Source organism: Calliopsis andreniformis, chromosome 3 (genome assembly GCF_051401765.1).
Source record: "Calliopsis andreniformis isolate RMS-2024a chromosome 3, iyCalAndr_principal, whole genome shotgun sequence".
NCBI lineage: Eukaryota > Metazoa > Arthropoda > Insecta > Hymenoptera > Andrenidae > Calliopsis > Calliopsis andreniformis.
The window spans coordinates 9,571,662-9,591,898 of NC_135064.1; the positions used below are offsets into that span (position 1 = coordinate 9,571,662).

The 20,237-nt window shown below is 40.5% G+C and overlaps 1 protein-coding gene across 2 annotated transcripts in view; it reads right to left on the reverse strand.

The window, feature by feature from the left end:
* Kdm3 (Lysine demethylase 3) overlaps positions 1-20,237 on the reverse strand; it is a 400,441-nt gene that overhangs the window by 148,858 nt on the left and 231,346 nt on the right. For both annotated transcript variants that reach the window (XM_076393685.1, XM_076393684.1), the window contains exon 8: positions 16,786-18,805. In XM_076393685.1, coding sequence (XP_076249800.1) covers positions 16,786-18,805 — 2,020 coding nt within the window. The remainder of the gene's footprint in view (positions 1-16,785; positions 18,806-20,237) is intronic.

Below are 20,237 nucleotides of genomic sequence, written 5' to 3' on the forward strand. Positions count from 1 at the left end.
ACTAGAAAATTGTTTCACTGAAATTTCGAACTCAGTCTATTCTCGGTAGTCTTTCTGAAGAGGAAGAGAAAGTTACGATCTGAACTAGATCGAATTCAACTCTAGGAGTTTTATCTCATCCATCTTCTTTGATTGTAGAATCTTCAGATCTTTTTACTACTCACTTTTACAGAGAATAGCTTTCAACGTTATTTCTTGAGTTATATGTTCCAAACTACATATTCACACGTCAACTGCCACGCTAAATTTACTATTAAAGTCAAAATTCTATCACTTTGGCAGTGACTCTAACATGAAAACAATTGTTTTTAATTCATTTTTGTACTTTTTATATAGGGTTCTTCTTCTTGTAGTTAGATGTACCTATCATTTTTTATTACCTAATATCATTTATAATCATGTATGTTAATGTTACTAAAAAGGTATTGTTGAAAAGATGAAAGCACCATCTTCTTATTAACATAAGATATTCATATTTAGATTTCATAAATATGAGTAGATACAAAATCCTTACTTTTCTAATATTTCAAGGCACATGCCTTGGAAACCACTGTCAAAAGCTATTTTTTGTAAACATGATTCACTGACTGCCCTCAACCTTAAATATATGATTCTTTCTAAAATAATAAAATATATTTCTAAAATACGAATTTAAATACCAGAAAATTATACAAAATTAATTAATGAGTACAGATATGTTCCCAAGTTACATTAAGAATTATTTTTATACATAATTTTAAACATCCTTCATATTCATCCGACCTTATAACTTGCCCCTGTTCTGATTCAAAAATCCTCTATCAGAAATGCTCACTCTGCTTTTCTCTTCACGTGAGATTCAGTTTCAGCGTTTTTCCTGCACGACAACCGCTTGATCGCTCCCATTCGTTCGTGACGACCTCCCTGCTAAGCTACAGCTTATTTTTAGAGGCGCTCGCATCCGCGGATAGCATTCTAGCGAAAAAGTTCGATCATCTTGCCGCGATTCCGAACTCGAAACGAGGTTACGGTTGGATCGACCTCGTGTTCGTAAACGGGGCACGTACCGAGGGGGAATGGGGATGAACGTGGGACACGGCGAAATTCAGAAAGCGATCTTGAGAATGGTTTGGGGGCAGAAGTGGAAGATGACTGGCACTCGACACCGCGAAGGATGTAACGTCAACCTCTATTAAAATATTTAAAAGCCAGCCAGCGAGGACAAGTTTACTCGTCGCAGAAAAATTTCTCTCGTTCAATATGAATGAAATTTGAAATGTTTTGAAAGTTTTCGAGTTTCGAAACTGGAGCGTACAAGGAAAGGTGAACGTGTAAATTTTTCATGTTAGAAATGCGAAACCCAGGTACTCAGTTCTCTGTATGTTATAACTATCGAATTAATGTACGTTTATTTTTAAAGTTGTATCAAATTACTAATTTCTGAGAAAGTACGTAATTTATAGAAATAATGTTTCTTGACATATTTTTGTTTTGAGGTTTATTCAACGTTAATTGAAAAAAATGACAGCTTGTAAAGAATAAAAACAGTGTATGAGGAATATAACAGTAGGTCATTTCTGCTACACTGATAATTCAAGTGTTAAACAGCACATATTATTATATTAAAAATGGTTACTTTCCACATACCTACAGAAATAAATAAATAAAATCAAAATAATTTCTGCCTCTACTTTGTACCTACAGTTATAATGTACTCTATTATCCATACCCAGATAGTACATGACGTCTTGAAGACGTCTATTTTACGTCCATTTTATGCCTGAACGTCTTGACATAATTTGGATGTCTTAAAAACATCCAATAGCATGCGTCTTAAAGACACACTACATTTTTTTTTGTTATTAAGCAATTTTAATTTTTCTTAAGAAATTATTTTGCAACAATTATAACAAATTATATAAAAGTAATACATATAAAAAATTAACAAAATATTTATATAGCTTTGGTCTGGGTGTACGTTACAATATTTTCTTTTCTTAAATGTTTAGTTTACATGTTTTGAAGAACGATTATATAATTTTACATAATCTTATAGTAGCCTTGAAGAGCAATGTGTTACAGGACATTGAAAGAGAGTAGTTCATCTTCTGCAGTTGTTTCATAACTCGTGATCATTGTTTATTGTATATAGGACATTGCCACAATATCTGATTCATGTTCTGTATATCATGTCCGTATTGACATCTAGAGTTATTATTTATCCCTATTAGAGTGAGTGAGAATTACAGACTACAATAGTCCGATCTACATCTGTTTATTGTAGATATTATTTCTCGTTTAAGATTCTTCTGGTAATACCATGGATTTGGATTCCTACTATGAAAGTATTTAAAATAATTAACACCTTTATACAGACCTCCATTCTCTATGAATTTATACGTATTTCTGAAAGCAGTAGATTTTGCTAATTCTTTAAGATCTGTGTATAAACACACTACATGGACGTCTTAAATACTTACGCTTTTGGACGTTTCAAAAACGTCCTTTGGACATTTTTAAGATTTTATTGGTTGTCTTTAAGACGCTCTTAAGACGTCTCTGTATTATATGGGTATAAATTGCAGACAATATTACTATTATTCTATACTATTTTTTTTATAAAAAAATATTAAAATAACATCTACTATTATTATATAGTAGATATTATTAACATCTACTAACATCTTAACATCTATTGATTAACATCTACTATTGATTAATAGTAGTATTGATTAATCTATTGATTAATATCTACTAACATCTATTGATTAACGTCTACTATTATTATATAGTAGATATTATTTTCTACAAAACAGTATATTCTATCCATAAATAATACACTAGGAAAAAACGCTGATCCTCAATTTCATAAAATACTACACAAATGTCTCTCTACAGGGAACCTGTTAAAAGGTTAAAGTCAAAGAGCATCACAGAGAGTTACCACACGGTAAACAGAAATAATTGAGGCGATTCCGGCGTCGGGAAATTCCTCAAAGTCCAGACTTAGTTGGCTCGTAAAGGGGAGTTGCTGTTAAACAGCATTCCCCGTCCTCCGACACGATCGTTTCGTTAACTTTGCCCGGGGAACGCGAGCAGAGGGCGGGGGTGGACGCAACGAGGAAGTTTGTTGCGAAGTTTACGCGTTTTCGGGCCGGATCTGAAGAGAGATAGAATTGCTCGGCGCAGTTTTATGGGTCGTTCCATTTTACTTTCCTCGTAAAAAATTCTCGCGGCGTCGATGCTGCCGCTCCAAGGCAGCGGCTACAAGAACGCCCGAAATCGATACCGCGTCGATGATTGGTCGACAAGCTACGGAATTTTCGAGTGAAACGTAACCCAGCGAGTTTTATTATAAAGCAAACAGAAACACGAAAACCGTGAGCGCGGTTCGCGACTGTGTGCAATATTTTCAAGTAGAAGCCTCTGTGAAGGCAATACCGCAATTGATGGTTTATTTTAAAATTAATCCGTCGTTGTTCGCGTGTGACGTCGCATGAAATACCGCCGTTCGAGGGAATATTAAAAAAGAAAAAAAAAAAAACAGCAGTATTTTCAGGATCGTTTTACCTTTGAATAACGACGTACGCGATGCATCATCGCACGGTGAACGGAGCGAGATATTTGAACGCGAAACAGCTCGTTCTCGAATCCTATTTACTCTTTCGTCGCGCAATGTCAGCCCGATCCCACTGAAAAGTTTAAAACCGCTTCCCGTACGAGCGACACGCACCGCAGCGAATACGAGATGCCACGTGTTCCGCGCTGATAAATATTTATCCCTCTTTGTTGCGCGGATCTTCACTGGTTCGCGTGAAAAGACCAATAAAAGACGAGATAAACCGAGGAGCGCGTCCTTCGACCAATACCGCTGGAATTCCTTCGAAACAGTATAAAGATGTCGAACAGATGCCCTGCTTTCGGTTCGACCACCTCTGCAGGAATAATGGTCACGTTGAAAAGCGTGGCAGTCGTGCTGAACTACTAGGGAGCTTCGAAGAGAAAAATAGGGTAATGTCGGGGTAGGCAGAGGCGAAATGGGAAGCTATTGTTTTTGCACTCTGGGAGAGCTAGTGAGTGGAAATCTGCATACAACTTTTTCCCTGTTGTTTAATATCTGCAGTTATTCAGCCACGAAAGTATTTAACCATATACGCATAATAGGAGCTTAAAGAGAATTTTAGTTGAAACTGAAATTATTTGCCTATGAAATTATTTAACCCATCTCCAACATCGAATGCTTGACATTCTCTGGCTCTCGTGCACCTTTAGGAGTAAAACCAGTGATAATTGCGGGAGGGAAAGAGAACAGAACGTTTCTAAATATGTACACGATTCGTTGGACGCAGGCTGGCCAGCCGGGTGTTTTCGCGCACCTGCCGCCTTGCGTCACCAGCAGGAGCTCCGACAGCGATCGTCGTGACGGCGACGCGGTGCAACTTGCAACGACGATCGCGTGCACCATGTACGTACTGAGGCAATGGCCAAACGATGCGATTTTTAACGGAGTCCAAGGGTTTAGCGGAAGTGAAGTCGCGAGCGAGAGATTGGGGAGATTTTAAGAAGACTTCGAGCGTTATAATTTCGTTACTGAAAGTTACGATGCGATCTGCTTCGAGAAGGGTAAGTTGCAGCTGATTTAGTTAAATTTCTTTTACGTTTTAAAATTTCTTTTACGAGGTAGGTACATTGCTGCCTTACAGGAAAGAAAGAGCTTCGTTTTTTATTACAAAACTTGAAGAGGAAATATAATAATTCTAATTTGCGTGCAGAGTTTAATTACAGTATGGAATATTTGATTACTATCAGATTATTTTCGAAGTTATTTGTTGGCATTAAATTAATTAGGTAATTATGACTGAAGAACGAAACAGTTGTACGATAAAATAATGCGTTTCTTGAAATAACATATTAAATAACGTTATTTGGAATATGCCCAGGTCTGGATTACAAGCGTACACATGATATTTAATATCATTAATTAGTGAGGATATCAGTTCCTATATTATTATCAGTATTATTACTTATTAATTTTATTAACCTCTATGATGTATGTACAAGATACTGACCAATTTGCTTCGGTTACAAGCCGAATCACGTTTGATGTGATTAATTAACGAGGATATCAGTTCCTGTATTATTATCAGTACTATTATTAATTTCACTTAACTTCAAAAATATGATGTCTGTATAAGATACTGGCCAACCTGTTTCAATTGTAAGCCAAAAGCCGAACATGCCTGCGTAATATTTGACATGATTAATTAACGAGGATATCATCTCCTATATTATCATCAGTATTACTATTAATTTTACTAAACCCTGAATAATCTCTGTACAAATTACTGACTAATTTACCTTGATTATAGGCCGCAACCCTCATACGCTACGATTTCACAAGCTCGTAGAAGTTTCTATTCTTGTGATTATAAACTATGTGTAATCATTAATTGAACCGTTTACAGGCTGCAGTGATTAACTCTACTTCTTGAATGTTTCTAAATTTTAGTGCCAAAGCATTTAATTGCCACTTAACTCTTTCTATTTAAAATAAAATTAAATATTATCATTTCGTGGAGTTTTTATTTACAAATGAGTGATTCAATTTTCCTAAATTTGTAGATAATTTTAATTGTGATAGAGATTGTCTTTTCCAAATTTTGTACTCAAGTGCATGTTCCATTAGCAATATTTAAGTTAAATGTATCACGAGTTAAATCTATCATTACTGGTTTTCAAATACATATTAAATGCAAAAATTCACATATAACTAACACGTGAAAATATGTATATTTGGAGATAACAGGACTGAGCAGGACTGATATTCGCAATATGACAACGTTCCCGTCAAAACTCAGATTAAATCTGCTATTTGTCCTTTTTTATAAAACGAATTCCTGCTTCTTTAGCAACGACACAACATTAACTTCACAGTTCAATATAGAACGCTCATCGAGCTATTGAATGCTGATATGTACACATAAAGGGTGCTCCGAAATTAGGTCAGGTTGATTCTGTGTCTCAAAATATAAAGAAAATCAGGAATAACAAAATTGCGTGGGAGGCCTCGTTTTCAAATAAAATGCATTTAAGAATTAGTCGAGTACGGTGCAATCGACGGTACAATCAAACACTCAAAACTGTACTTCCGTACGTTTGCACTCGACCATAATGCAAACTCAATTTTCTCGAAAAGGAAGCACGATATCAAACATTTTTATTTTACATTTTCATCCTATTTTTTCTTGTAGAGTCACGACCATTCCATCAGTTCTGTGACACCCTGCATTTCCTCCCCTTTTTTTGTAAACTCTTGCTTCTGCACAAGAATCATCCATAAAATAATAATACAGGATCAAAAATTGCCTTCTGAATCCGTTTCCACAGTATAAAATACAACATTAACAGCCTCTTTAATATCCCACAAAAAATCGTATCACCCGTGGGTTCCTTTCCAGGAAGCCAAGAGCCCCATTAATCACGCCCCCCGCCGCTCCATCATCCCAAGCGTTGCCAAGCGTTTAATCCGACGAATCGAGGCGACGAAAGCAGAATTACGCGCGTCTCGGCACCAGTTCTTTCAGCATCGTAATTGAAGCGGCTTCGCGTTGGCTCCTCCATTGCCATGGGATCGTTTTGAATACGCGAGGACAGGGAGGAAGCGAAGAGCAGAGAGAGCGCAGGTCTCGCGTGGTCCTCGCTAGTATAATTATTAACCCGCAGTGACTCAGTAGGTTGAGGACCTTTATGATCCACGCTAATGGGCCCACCGCTCGAGCCACTCCGTGCACGACACGAACCTGCGCGCGTGCGTGACGCGCTTTATGGCTCTTGGCCACGCAAATCTCGTTTCGCGTTCTTCCACTCGTGAAAAGCATCTCTCGCCGCGAAGAAAGGCTCGCTGGCAGGTGCCACTCGTCTTTCTAACGGTCTCTCGACGGAACTCGAGGCCCATCGCTGGGAGCTTTTCGAGAAACCAACTCGATGGTCACTGAACCGCGGTTCAAGCGACTTCTGGGATTGCATTTGAATGGATCTCTAGGGAAGTGAAATTATGGAAGAGAAGGTAGGAATATGGGATGGGGCAGAAATGTGAGATGCCAAGGTTTTGAGCTATACGCGGTATTGACATCTTTAACAATTATTGAGAATTAAATATTGGGAAGATTACAGTATTATCTTATAATAGTTGTAGTCATTTATTGTTATTGTTTTAGGTACTTTATGGAAGTTTTTTATTTGAGTTGTAGGAGAATATTTCTGCATGCAGATACAAAAATTGCAGAATGCATATAATATTCAGAAATATTAATAATATGAAAATTGGAATGCAAATAATAAACTGACTTTATAAAAATATGAAATTGTATATATTGAATAATTCATTTTTTAAGAGAGTTTGAATTAAGGAAAAATGCTATAAATGCTATGTAGTTTGCAAAAATTCGTATATATAAATGTCAGCTGCGTTCATCACCGTTTTCCAAAATTTCAAGCCTAATTATCTTTCATTGGAAAATGAATAAGTTGAAAACTGTCGTCAACAATAATGCCCAAGAAACAGTAATACTTTAATACATCGCAATAAACTTGCACTATTCAGCATACATAAAATCATTTATATTAAACAAGTTTTCCTTTCATGCACTCTCACTAGCATCAAGACAAAAGCGATCCAAACGTGTTCCTCGCTGGCCCATTGTCAGTGAACCGTGAACGTGTAACGAGGAATCACTGTGCTCTTATTTTCCTTCGTCTCTTCCCCGACAACTCTTCACTTCCTTTTCCCCAATTGCGACCTTTCTTCCGCTTCGCCGAGCCGCCGAGTCTATTCTCCGCTCCGTTAATTTAATACGACGCGACATAGACGCGTTAGCGATTAATTAATTCGTCGAAATCGGGCAGGTGAGACGACTAGAGAATCCTTGATTGCGCTGTCACAGACGAGAGCGTCTCGTTCTGAAATATTTATGTCTGATTCGGAGCACGCACGGTTCCCCGCGGCGGGGAGCGTCGGCTTTTATTACAGCAGAAGAGAGCTATACATATATCTTGTGCATTATTATACACCCAGGGCTATTTGTGTACGCGATTTCGAGCCGAGAATACGGCAGTCTCGGGGCTGGATTCCACTCGTTAAGTCAGTGACCCGAATAGAGCAGGCACGTAGGAGGAAACGGGAAGTCGTTGACGCAACGCTGATTTTTCTGCCGTCGCGCCGCGGGAGAGCTCAATGGAGCTGAACGAGCACCTTCGGAATCGGTTCCACGCTGCATTTCCTCTTGCCCGCCTTCGGGCCTTTTACGCCCGTGATAAGGCTTCTTCGAGGTTCGAGCAGTCATCGCCGCCCGAGAGCCACTTTTTCACTTAGGTAATTGTGCCGGTGATTGTGAAAGTGGTCTTTAAGTATCGTGCACTTTCATTGCGAGATGTTTTCACTTGTGTGTTTCTGCGATCGTAGGCAAAACAACCTATGTCACATTTTAGAATATAGAATTCGTATTTTCAGGAAGAAAAAAGGCACTACAGAGATTGTTTCGTCTGAAAATAAGGGTTCAAGGAGACACATTCCATAAGATAGTACCGAAGCTCAAAATTTTAAACGTCAATATCTCGAAAACAAAAATATGTGACTTAGGTCGTTTTGCCTTACAATCAAAGATTTATGTACACTTAATCGAAAATATTCATTCGTGAAAGAAGGAAAACAATAAATACTTGTAGTCATTGTAAAAGCATTTAAAGGACTGTTATTGTAAATGCATAGGGTTGTCATATTTATGGGGATAATTGTTAAATGATAACTCAAATAATTGCAGTTTACTAAAACGAAGGTTCCAAGTACTACCTTTCCACGAAATTTCAGAATCTTCCTTAGACTTTACAAAAAAGATTTTAATATTCAGATTTCCGAAACAAATTCAGGTAAAAGTAGTCTGTGTTATAAAAAATATGCAAAATTATATACTTCAGTTTCTATGTAACACATAGATTACTAGATACATAGTATCTAGTAAAAGTATCTAATAAAATATAAAATAGATAGTATGTATCTATAAAGTAAAATTGAGGAAATATCTTGAAATTTTGTCGTGAAAGTTCAAATATTTTCTCTTTAATTGCCTACATATAAATTTTATTAACTACATATTTGGACCGATTTGAACAAAACTTTCTTTTTCATTTCATCCCCTTACTTTTTCTCTGCATGAATGGAATTTTATATGATCATTGTAGTATTTAAGTTTTGTTTAAAAGTTATATATGTACTTAGAAAAAAGCAATCATTCTGATGAATTGTAAATGTTTAATGAAGTCGATTGTGTTTGTTCCTCTTCTACTGTACTTACATAAATCATAATATCCTGACTTTACAGGACTTTACTTAACTGCTTCCAAACGTCTAAACAGTATCGTACATCCATACTTTATGATTTCGTTAAACTAACCTTCATCGACAACCCAATTTCCCATTTCTCAGTTCCTGTTATTTTCAGAAGTCAAAACCATTCAAAAAACAATTAAAGCACGAGAGAAGTTTACCAAAGCGACCTAGATTATCTTAACGACGCCATTAAACGATTCAACGTCCAACTGCTCCTCAACATTATTACACTCCCGATTCGATCTAACACAAATTATGTACACGATAAACTCAAACATCCAGATTCCTGACTTCGCCTACTTTCGCAATTACTGGCACAATTAATACCACCGACATCCTTAAAAAGTTCCCCTCGTTCCCCGTAAAAGGTTAATTCCTCTTCCGAGCAGCGATAACAAACTTTTTAATCGTCCAAAGTTAATCGAAACTTTTGCCTTACGATTATACCCTCCCACCACCCCCGAAACTTCCCTTCGAGGCGGCAACTTCGAGAGGCCAGTAGCTGCACGGAAGCCCCTTAAATTATTCCACTTGGGAAGGATTTTTCGAGCGCGACAGTCAAAAGGATTACGGCGGTTCGAACGGTTGCCAGCGGCTGAAACCGAAATTGGAACGCGTCGCATTGTGCGGCAGACGCGTCGTCGATGGCGTTCGCGGTGGTTCGCTGCGCCAGCGGATTCGTGGCGCAAACCGCCGATAGGTGATTACAGGTCGAGGGAAAGGAGCGAAAGAGCCAAGCGGGAGCAGACGGATCTTGCACGCGTGTGCGTGACGGGAGTGCAAAACCGCGCTGATGGACGCGTGCCACGTGAACCGCATGATGAACGGCGATCGTTGGCTGCGTGCTTGCTCGCCCGTGTCGGCCTTTGAGCGCGTCCCCCGTGAGACGATAACGCGATGACCTCGAGATAAATTGGCCAACACGGTGCTCAATGGCACCTCGCCGCGGAACGGCGAAAGAGAAGAAAGTATCCGAGCGATCGTTGCCAATTCCGTTGCGCAATCGAGACAGTCGAAATGTCAGAGGGGTAAAAGAGCGGAGGCTCCGCCAGCTTGAGAGACGCTGAATGAACTTAACCCTTGCGCTGGGGAGTTTTCAGTTTTAGTTGATTCTTGACTAGTGTCAGTTTTGGACGAATGACAGCATTAATTTTCAACTTTTTTCTTGCATTTTAGATAGAGTCTTGTACGCTTGAATTTTAATATTTGGCTGTAACACCGAAATTCCAATGGTTCAGATCATTTACTGGTTTCGAGGGTTAGTGTAACTTGAACCTATTGAAATCTATTCAAACTTGAGCTCTTTTAGAGACTTGTCTTTTTGATCGAGTAAGGAGTGAGTAAGATTCTTGGGAAGAAGATACTTTCTACAAAAGTAGAACCATGGTGATGAGTCTATGGCTGCAAGACAAAACAAACTAAGGCACATTTTCAAAAAATTCGAGTTGAGGATTTAATTAAGGTCTAGAATAGACATTGTATATTTGCACAAAAAAGGGAAGACATTAAAAGAATTATTCCCCTTAAAAATAAGTGTTCAAGAAGACACAAGTGCATAACACAGTATTGAAGTTGAAAACTTTAAACATCTATATCTCGAAAACAAAAATATGTAACTTATATTTATATTATATTTTGCCTTATAATCACTGAATTTAGAAGTAATATACCTAATAGTTTAGTGGGAATTATTTTAGAAAAATTTTAAATTGTTTTGACAAAACTGTGAAAATATGATTGAAAAATTAGAGATAATACTGAAATAAATTCAATTACATATGTCTGTAAGATTTTAGATTGAGTTTTAATTTTTAAAATGGTATATCGTACTCTATGGATTAAAGATATTATTTGTGATTTTATAGTAACCTACACTAAATTTTACACAGTATTCGTTTGGAATTTGAAGCAAGTTAATAAGGGCAGGTTTATAGATATAATAATATTATGGCGGAATTATTCTATGACTGAAGTGAATGTAATTTTAGAATGAATATGAATTCAAATTGATTTGATAGGAAAAGTAGACGACTCTAAATTGAAGTTTTCAACAAATAGTATTTTAATCCCTTGGATACTGATTTAATTCCAATTGATTGACAGCTTCCTGCAATATAGCACAAGAAATGCACGATAAATCAGATTCATTAAACGTAGCCAAGAAGGTTAAAAATTAGTAGCGCAATACGAGTTTTATCAAAACATTTGAAAATAACTGCTAGAATAATAAATTATAGATTTATGTATTCTAATTTACGTATAAAATCCTTTTCATTTCTATCTCCAGACACTTTCAACCCACTCGTCACATTTGACTGAATCGATCCACCTTTACAATTTCTGTCACAACTCCTTTGTACCCTTCTTTACATCCCATGCTAATCCGAACGCGTCGAGCGTCGCCGAGTCAGAAAGGACGTCGTAAAAACTGGCTCGTTGGGCGCGTAGTGGCCCATCAGCTCGAACAAAGCTTCTGCATGATCGCTAAGCAGCCTCCGTTCAGCCTGCCTCGTTCGAACGGGAATGCGCTTCAGAGAAGGACGCCCATCGTCAGCAGGAGGGACGAGGCAATTTAGGAAAAACTCGCGACCAGTAGCGAGACCATATTTCTATGCAGATGCGGTCCTTGACGAGGCTGCCGACTCCGGGCCGCAGAGTAGGGCTGATTCTTTTCTCTTTCTTGCTAGTCAACCGGCTACGCGTATTTTTATAGCTTCCTACCGAGCATTCCTGCCCGTCCTCCGCGTACCGGTTAGCGAACGGTCTTGGACGAGGTCTTCCGATCGAACAAAAAGACGGAGAAGAAGGAGCAGCAGGAGACGGCAACTGGGGAGGTAAAAAAGACGCTGGAACATGACCTTGTGCCCAAATGCCAGTTTCTGCCGCCACAGTCGCCGATCGCCTCTCCTCCGCGCTCCTCGGCAAGCGCGGAAAGGTCGACGGGGACTGACTTGCATAAGCGTTAAATCGCGCTCGTTACGCGGAGAGGACACGTAATTGGACGTATTTGGAGCAGAATAACAGCGAGCCACTGCGGGTTGCTTTCGAAGAAAAAGCACCGAAAACAGGCGCAGCTTCTGTCACGTTCCACTTGGGATCGCTTAGATGTTGCGTTGGTGGATTCGGATTGAATATATGAAAGCTCGATATTGAGATTTATGTTAAGGGGATAAGTGTACTGTATACCTCGATTTTAAGAAATCTGAGATTTTGTTAAATGTCAATAAGTTTCATATAGATACTGTGTAAAATATTTCGGCGAAATGAACCTTAGAGAATAAAGATGTTATCGTATAGATACGTATGTTGTTTCGAGTAAATTGAGTATAAAATTAATCTGTTTGTTGTAGGATCTAGTATGGGTTACTAACATTATTTTTACGATTCCTCAATAAGTATGTCAAGATTATACCGATAAAAAGTGCAGGCGGATTAACTTTAAACTCAATTTCCTCGGAACGACATATTTACAACGTAACACCTTCATTCTCTACGCCGCTAAGTCCTTCATCTTTTCAAGTGGAGTAGGATGCTGGAGAATAGTGTAATCTTGAGACATCGAACACGTTTTTAATTTGAAATCTGGAAACATTATTTCGTATAAAATTATTTACAAGATAGCATATGATTTTTTTATATTTTATCGTACTGAAATATTATGTATAAAATTGTCTTTCATCGAAAAAAGAAATATTTTCCTTTGGAAAACACCATTTATTCTCTAAAATTGTTTAAAAACCATTCGTTATGTTTTAAATATATTTTTGATGAATGAATTTTTCAAATTTAAAGTTGATCAGACAAATAATCATGGATATCTGCTAGGTACTAGGTACTTGCTGACAAAGACTTTCAAATATGACGGTAGACAATGTTACATCACTTTGCGATTTTATAACATTAACTAATAAATGTAAAAGAATAAAGTTAAAATGTTAACATGATCCAAAAAGATCCTAATACCTTACTCAATAGTTACTGTGAGGCGAAAGCTTCAAATTTCCCAATTTCTCTAGAACATTAACGTGGTACACCTACCTATTTCATAAAGTCGAACTCTGTCGATGGTTAACTAGGATATCAGTACAGGTAGCAATTTATGAAATTATATAACTCCCGTGGCACGAGTTACGTGCATCAAATGGGCAGGCAGAGTAGAAAGAAACCCTATTCAAAGTTAGCTCCTATTTGAGTGCCACAATCTGTTAGACGAAGTACCATAAATACCTACACTTCAATTATTGGATCCATGATGAGCACGTGTTCCAGGAATCTCGTGAAATTAACGTTCAAATCCAATTGCTTGAAGCAGCGTTTTATCGATCGTCTGGCTGCGATAATGATCGCCGTGCGGTTTCACGCGCGCTAATGAAGATTTTGCGTGACATTGGAAAATACGGACTGCAATCGGCTCAGATCTATGGCTTGTACGATCGATCAATTTTGAGTACGTGTTCTGACGATATCTTCGAAAAAAGAAAATGATTTGAGGATAAGGTACAACCAGAAGCGTGGAATTGGCAGTGTCACGGCTTAGCGTCATTTTATTGGACCGAGAGGTTATGCAAAAGTGGGCCAATAGGGGAGAATCGGGTTGATCGATCGCTTTTAAATGGTCACCTTTTTGTAGGAAGAAGAGGATTAGTACTGAACATTAACATGAGAAACGAATAACTTGTGATTCTTTAAAGTAGTGTAGTTCTATTCTTTGTAGTACCTACAGTAGAACGTCGAGCAACGGGTCTCAGTTCTTAACTATTCACAGTCTCTTTCATTCAGGGTCATGGCTCTTTGTTGTCATGGCAATATGAGTCCAGAGAAACATCACTTAGAATTTGCCTTGGATTTACTACTTTATTGAGAATAATATTACAAAATTAGCCCTCTGGAGGATACTTCAATTTAAAACTTCTGTTAAGTTGACTAAGGGAGGTTCTACTGCACTTCTCTTTTACAATTCAATTTGTGACATTGGAATTGGTATAAGAAACACGATGAAAGCAAATATGAACCAGATAATTCAGTGCATGACCCAATTGTGAAAAAAATTGATTTCTATTATTTCAGGTACCAGTATATTTGATAAAGTTAAATGATGCTTCTAGTCTGATTCTGTTTGAAGTAAGAAATAAAATACAACAGCACCCTTAATTGTTCAACATCAGCAGAACTGATCACAGACAAGGCAAATTAACTTTATTAACTCATGAACTATAATGGTCCAAGTCGACTGTCTTATTGATCTAGAAATATATTCAGACTAATTTTAATGTCTTCAGTATTCTACTAAAAATTCTAAAAATTCACGACCTACTTTAATAGTCTACTAATACCAGATTCCATTTAAAACAGAAACTGCAATGAAGTTTTACATCCCCAGGAAACCAAACCTTGACAATGCTGAATGTCAGGCTATTAGGATAGTGAGTCTTCTTTTAATTTATTGCCCATCATTGAAGCACGACAGACAACCAGGAAAGAAGCCTATGATAAATGAAACATCCCTGACGAAACAAATTGACAGCAACTGCAATTCACTTCGTCTGACTCTCGTTGGATGTACCACATGATTAAATGAGGTCGTCCTCGACTTTGTTTTACGGAACGCTGAACATTTTCGCGGGAATAAATAAACGGGGTGAAAGCGATCCATGAACTGCACGAGGCCCGTTTATTTTCATCGAAACCTCCGCGATCAAACAAACTGTAAGAAGAGGGCTGTTCAATACCAACGTCACGAAAGAACCGTGTAACTGAAATGGTAAACGAGTAATTTTCAATCTATATCTTTTCTCGAATTTCCTTTCCACTTCTTAAATGTGTCATAAGGCGAATAACGCAATATTTAATCTTGTACTCCAGTTGTACATGTTGTTTCATAATTTATGTCATGTCAAATCGATTAGCCTAATATTTACTAATAACCAGTTCTGCTCATGAAAACATTACAAAATGTATTATATATTTAAACTATCTAAGTATAATCAGCCTACGAAATTTCTCATCTTGAAAAAGTATCTCAAACTCCCTCATTTGGCCTCGCTGCCTTTTTCCCCCAGGGTCACGAATTCCATGTTAGAACTCGAACGATCGTCCTTCAACGAGGTCAACCTCGAGAGACAAGTTCACCGACACTCAAGTTGGCGTTGTAGGTGGTTCTGTTTATTTATATCCCGAAGCAGCGAGCACGGGTCGTTGCTTCAATAGCGCTCGCGCTGGTAATGGTTCGATCGCCAAACCGAGCCTGGTCGTGATAAACCGTCGAAAGTTGGGAGTGACTAGCAGTTGGCGCCCGGAAACGCGTGGCCCAAGGTACATCCTGTTCTTTCCTCTCTGTCCAGTTTTTCGTGTCCTCTTTCTTATAGCCGGTAGTCACGCGAGCACAAACAAAAGGAGAATCGAAAGAGGAGTCGCGCAAGAAACGCAGCTGCTTTGGTCGCTTCCCTAATGGCACTCCGTTTCCTGACTACACTAGGTGCGCGCAAGGTGCAGAAGCTAGGAAACTATAGGGGTTGAGGGGCGTTCTATTAAAGTAGAATGATACATGGGTAGACGTGGAAACCTGAACCTAATACGATGCTAGAATTAGCGGAAAACGTATGGGTTAGGTCAGGTTCGGTACTGGTAACTCTGTTTGGGTATTCATTCAGTTATTTCGAAAAGAACGTACTGTTCTTGGGAGGGTTGGTATAAGTAAAGGGTTATGCAGAAATATTTCATTCTGTTGTACAGCAACTACAGTGGTGGAGAAAAGAAAGCTTAAGAGATAAGTGAAATAAGAAGACACAGTCGTTTTAGAGCGAGGAGTTATGAAATATCTATATCATACGGAGTGAAGAGATATATCCCATAGCAGATAGGCATTATCAACATGAGATAGAATATCTAGTATGGGAGTTATTAATACTCATATGGTAACCATTTCAGGTTACAAATTATAGCGAATATCTTTAAGTTGGTATTTGTATTGAAAAAAATTTTTTTAAATAAAAATTAAATAATTTTGAACAGAGCATAACCGAATTTTGTTTATTTTAAATGGTATCGCACATTTTTTCCATGTTTCTAAAAATAACGGAGATATTCAAGGTGATCAAACTTATTGAACCACCCTAAAGAAATTGAAGCCACCCATTGCATAATATATAATTGCATTAAAAACAAATAGACTTAATTTTTATATATACATTACACTCCGACCTCTTACAACCCTATTGCAATAAATTTCAAACCTTCTTCTTTCCACCTCTGCAAATATCCACCCAAACAGCAGTACCACTGCACACCGGGTTCTCCAGAACCTTGACCTCCAATAAAATCATCAGCAATAAAAAATCAAGTCGGGTACGCTCAATCGACCCAACAAAATCTCGCCAAATATTAACATCCGATCCAAAGTACATAAAAAAAAGCCGACTCACCGAAGCATCCTCTCCCTCTCGAGCAATTCCTCTGGGTTGGGTTGCGCAGGTCCAAGCAGCGCGTGAGACAGCGGCGGGTACCTGGGCGACCTCCACAGCATCTCGGACGCGACCGCTGCATGATGATGACTCGGCGGCGCTGAACTCTGGTAGCCAACGGGCGGCGCGGTGGCAGCGGCGGCGGCAGCAGCTGCCGCGGCGGCTGCTGAGCTGGGGCCAGCGGTGGGCGGCGGAGGTTGGGGGTGCGCCATCAGCAGAGACGTGTGCTGGACACTTTGCACGTGCCAGACCCTGGCTGGCGTGGTGGCCGCCGCCGGAGCCGACGAGTTCGTGTTCTCGTCGACGCTGAGCGCGGAACTCCTGCTGCCGCTCCTCTCGTCCCCAGAACCGGCGCTTCTGAGGGAGCTCACCCCGCTGTCGGAGCCGCTGTCGCCATAGGTCCCGGCGGTGCTGCCAGCCGCGCTAGCCCCGACCCCTCGGATGCCGACCGTCGCTTGGACGCCGGCGAGGACTCCGCCGCTTCCAGGTATTCCGGCCCCGGCCTCCACTTCCATGAGGCCGGCCTCATCGCCGCCCCTCGATGTGTGAGACTGCTGTTGCACCTCGAGGAGGCTCGACGAGGCCAGCTGGTGATGATGCTGGTGGTGTTGGTGCGGGCTGTTCGCTACCTGATGCTGCTGCTGTTGCTGGACGTGATGGTGTATCACCGGGCTGTCGGCGGAGTAGCGTTGCTGTTGATGGTGGTGCTGCTGCGGCGGCTGCTGGTGATGGTGCTGGTGGTACTGATGCTGCAGGTGGTGGTGATGGTGTCCAGCGATCGGCGGTGGCGGCTTGTTTAGCCTCTCGGCTAGGATCACGGGACTCTCGTTGTGCCGGTTCCGTTCCTGCTCCCGCTGCTGCTCCAGGAGCAGGCTTTGCCTGCCAGAGCCGCCGCCGCCGCTGCTGCTCAGCGGACTCAGCCTCTCCAGCACGGAGCCTGAGTCCTGACTGCTCGACTCCAGCAGCTCGACGACCGATTCGACGCTCGCAGCCCTCGCGCCGCCGCTAACGCTGCCCACGCTATCCTCCGTGCCTAGCTCGGTGGTCACCTCGGTCCTACGCGACACGCGGTCCTCCTCGTCCTCCTCCTCTTCTTCCTCTTCCTCTTCCTCTTCCTCCTCCTCGACGCCCTTTGCCTTCTGCTTGCCCGCAGACTTTAGCAGCGTGCCGCCGGCATCGAGGAGGACGCTCGTTTTGTCATCGACCACCGACGAGTCGACCAGCGAGCCATTCACCAGCGTCTGTTCCTTGCCCTTCCTCTGCTCTTCCTGCGGAACCTTCTTCTCTGGACTTAGCTGCCTTCGTTCGGAGTCGCCTCCCGGGTCTACTTTATTCGGAGGTGGTGGCTCCGGTTCCCTATCTCGTTCCCTCGACTGACTTTCTTCGTCCTCGAGCTTCTCGGCCTCTCCTTCGGCCTCGTCCTGCTTTCTCACTCCCTCCTCTGCCTTCTCCTGATCCGACGCGGCGGCTTCCTCGTTGCTCTTCTCTTTCCGCTCGGACCTAAGTTTCCTGCCGACAGGACTTGTCCTGAGTCTTTTGGTCAAAGGATCGCAGTGTTCCTGATCCTCTTCTTCCCCTTGCTCCCCGTGCTCCTCTTCTTCGGACCTGCCGCTTAAACGCTCTTCCTTCTCGGAAGATTTCGCGTCGGTTGACTGATCAAGGTCCTCCGAGTCTGCTTTCGTTTCCTGACCCGAGCCCGGCGGCCTGAGTCTTCGCCTTACTGGCCTTTGTGGTGTGTTCTCGATTGGACTCTTCACGGCGGTGCCACGTTTTCGTAGCTTCGAAGCGCTACTCGACGCACTGTTGGCTTCTTCCAAGACTGTTCGTGGGATTCGATTGTTAGGCTTGCCTGACGGTGGACCCTTGTTCTCGCGATCCTCTTGTCGTGTAGATAAGTTGGTCTCGGTGTCCTTTTCTAGCTTTTCCCGACTGGCGCCCTCACTCACACGTCTTCGACGACTGTTGCGCGCAGTGTTTTTCTCTGTAATGAAAATTGAGAATTGTGTTAGCTAAATATACAATCAGATTTAGAGGTATAGGTGTTGTCCAGCCAGTACCGGATGCCTTATGCTTAGATTTGTATAGATTGGGTTATGTTCAATGATTGTACGAAGACTTTTGATGTAGTTGGTAGGTAGGTAATAGTCGACAATATTAATGAAACAGAAAGACTTATTTTTACAATGATTCATGGATGAATAGAAAAAGTATTGAATTTAAGAATAATTTAAGAATAAAAAAGAATTTATCCTTTATATTAAAATTAATTAAAATGAACGGTGTTAAATAAATGTAGAAGTTGGAAATAAAATACATACAAAAAAGAGCTCAATGATTTCATTATTAACTAATTTTTTTAATCTCTAATCTTACAAGTACGCATACATGTACACTGGGCTATAAAAACAAACTAACTTTCCAGAAAAATTGGGCGACTACAGAAAAGGAATTATTCCAGAATCAATCGGTCTCGCATTCCTGTCGTTAGACGTCTCATCTCTGTACAGCACATAAACCGGACATGAAGACACAACCTCCGAGGATTAACATCATTCAGTCCAGCGGAGATAATCATGGTTATCGATCACGGCGTAAACACGTTCGTGTCCGATGCACTATGCAGTAACTAGGAACCTATCGGCGTAGCCTCGTTCAACCTTGTCGATTAAGGTCGATCGATTGAACGTAACCGGTCGCTGCACCAGCCGTTTATCGCGAGCAGCAATTATGGAGTAGATTCGCTAATCTCTTTGACGCGCGCGCGCAACGTCCCGCATAATTCGACGATCTCTGAAGAAATGCGGTTCTCAGCCACATTCTACGACAGATAGTCGTGGAACTATGCGGGCACCAAATTACTCATCAGTTTTACCATGGGAATGCCACCTGGCCTTAATTTCCATACGACCACAATCCACAAGATGTTTGGAGAGCAGTCGATTAGACATCGATTGAAAAGTGGACAAATTTTCTCGTTTCCTCGACAGGTGGGATTTAAAGACGCTGAGTCAAGAACTAACACAGGTTGGACATTGAGCGATGATGAGTGTGGCAGAAAAGTCCCAGAGAACCCCACTGCATCCTGGAGTAACTTAATGCTTATTAAGGAAACTGTATTGGGTATCCACTCTCGAGCAGCCACCAGAACTAAGCGCCCTAGTGAGAACAAATTAGTCTTCACCAGAATGATTATTGATTAATTAGCCTTGACTAGAATGATTGAGATGAGTACGGAAGACTTTATTTGACTGTCTTGGGTGTAATAAATTTTGTTCTGAATTGGATTAATACAAGATGGACGACACCAAGTCTAAGGGGACCCAACCCTAAATGATGAGAAGATTGGCTAGCAGGATCACATAGAAGTAAATGGGATACGTATAACATGAAGAAACACTCTAAGAAAACGACAG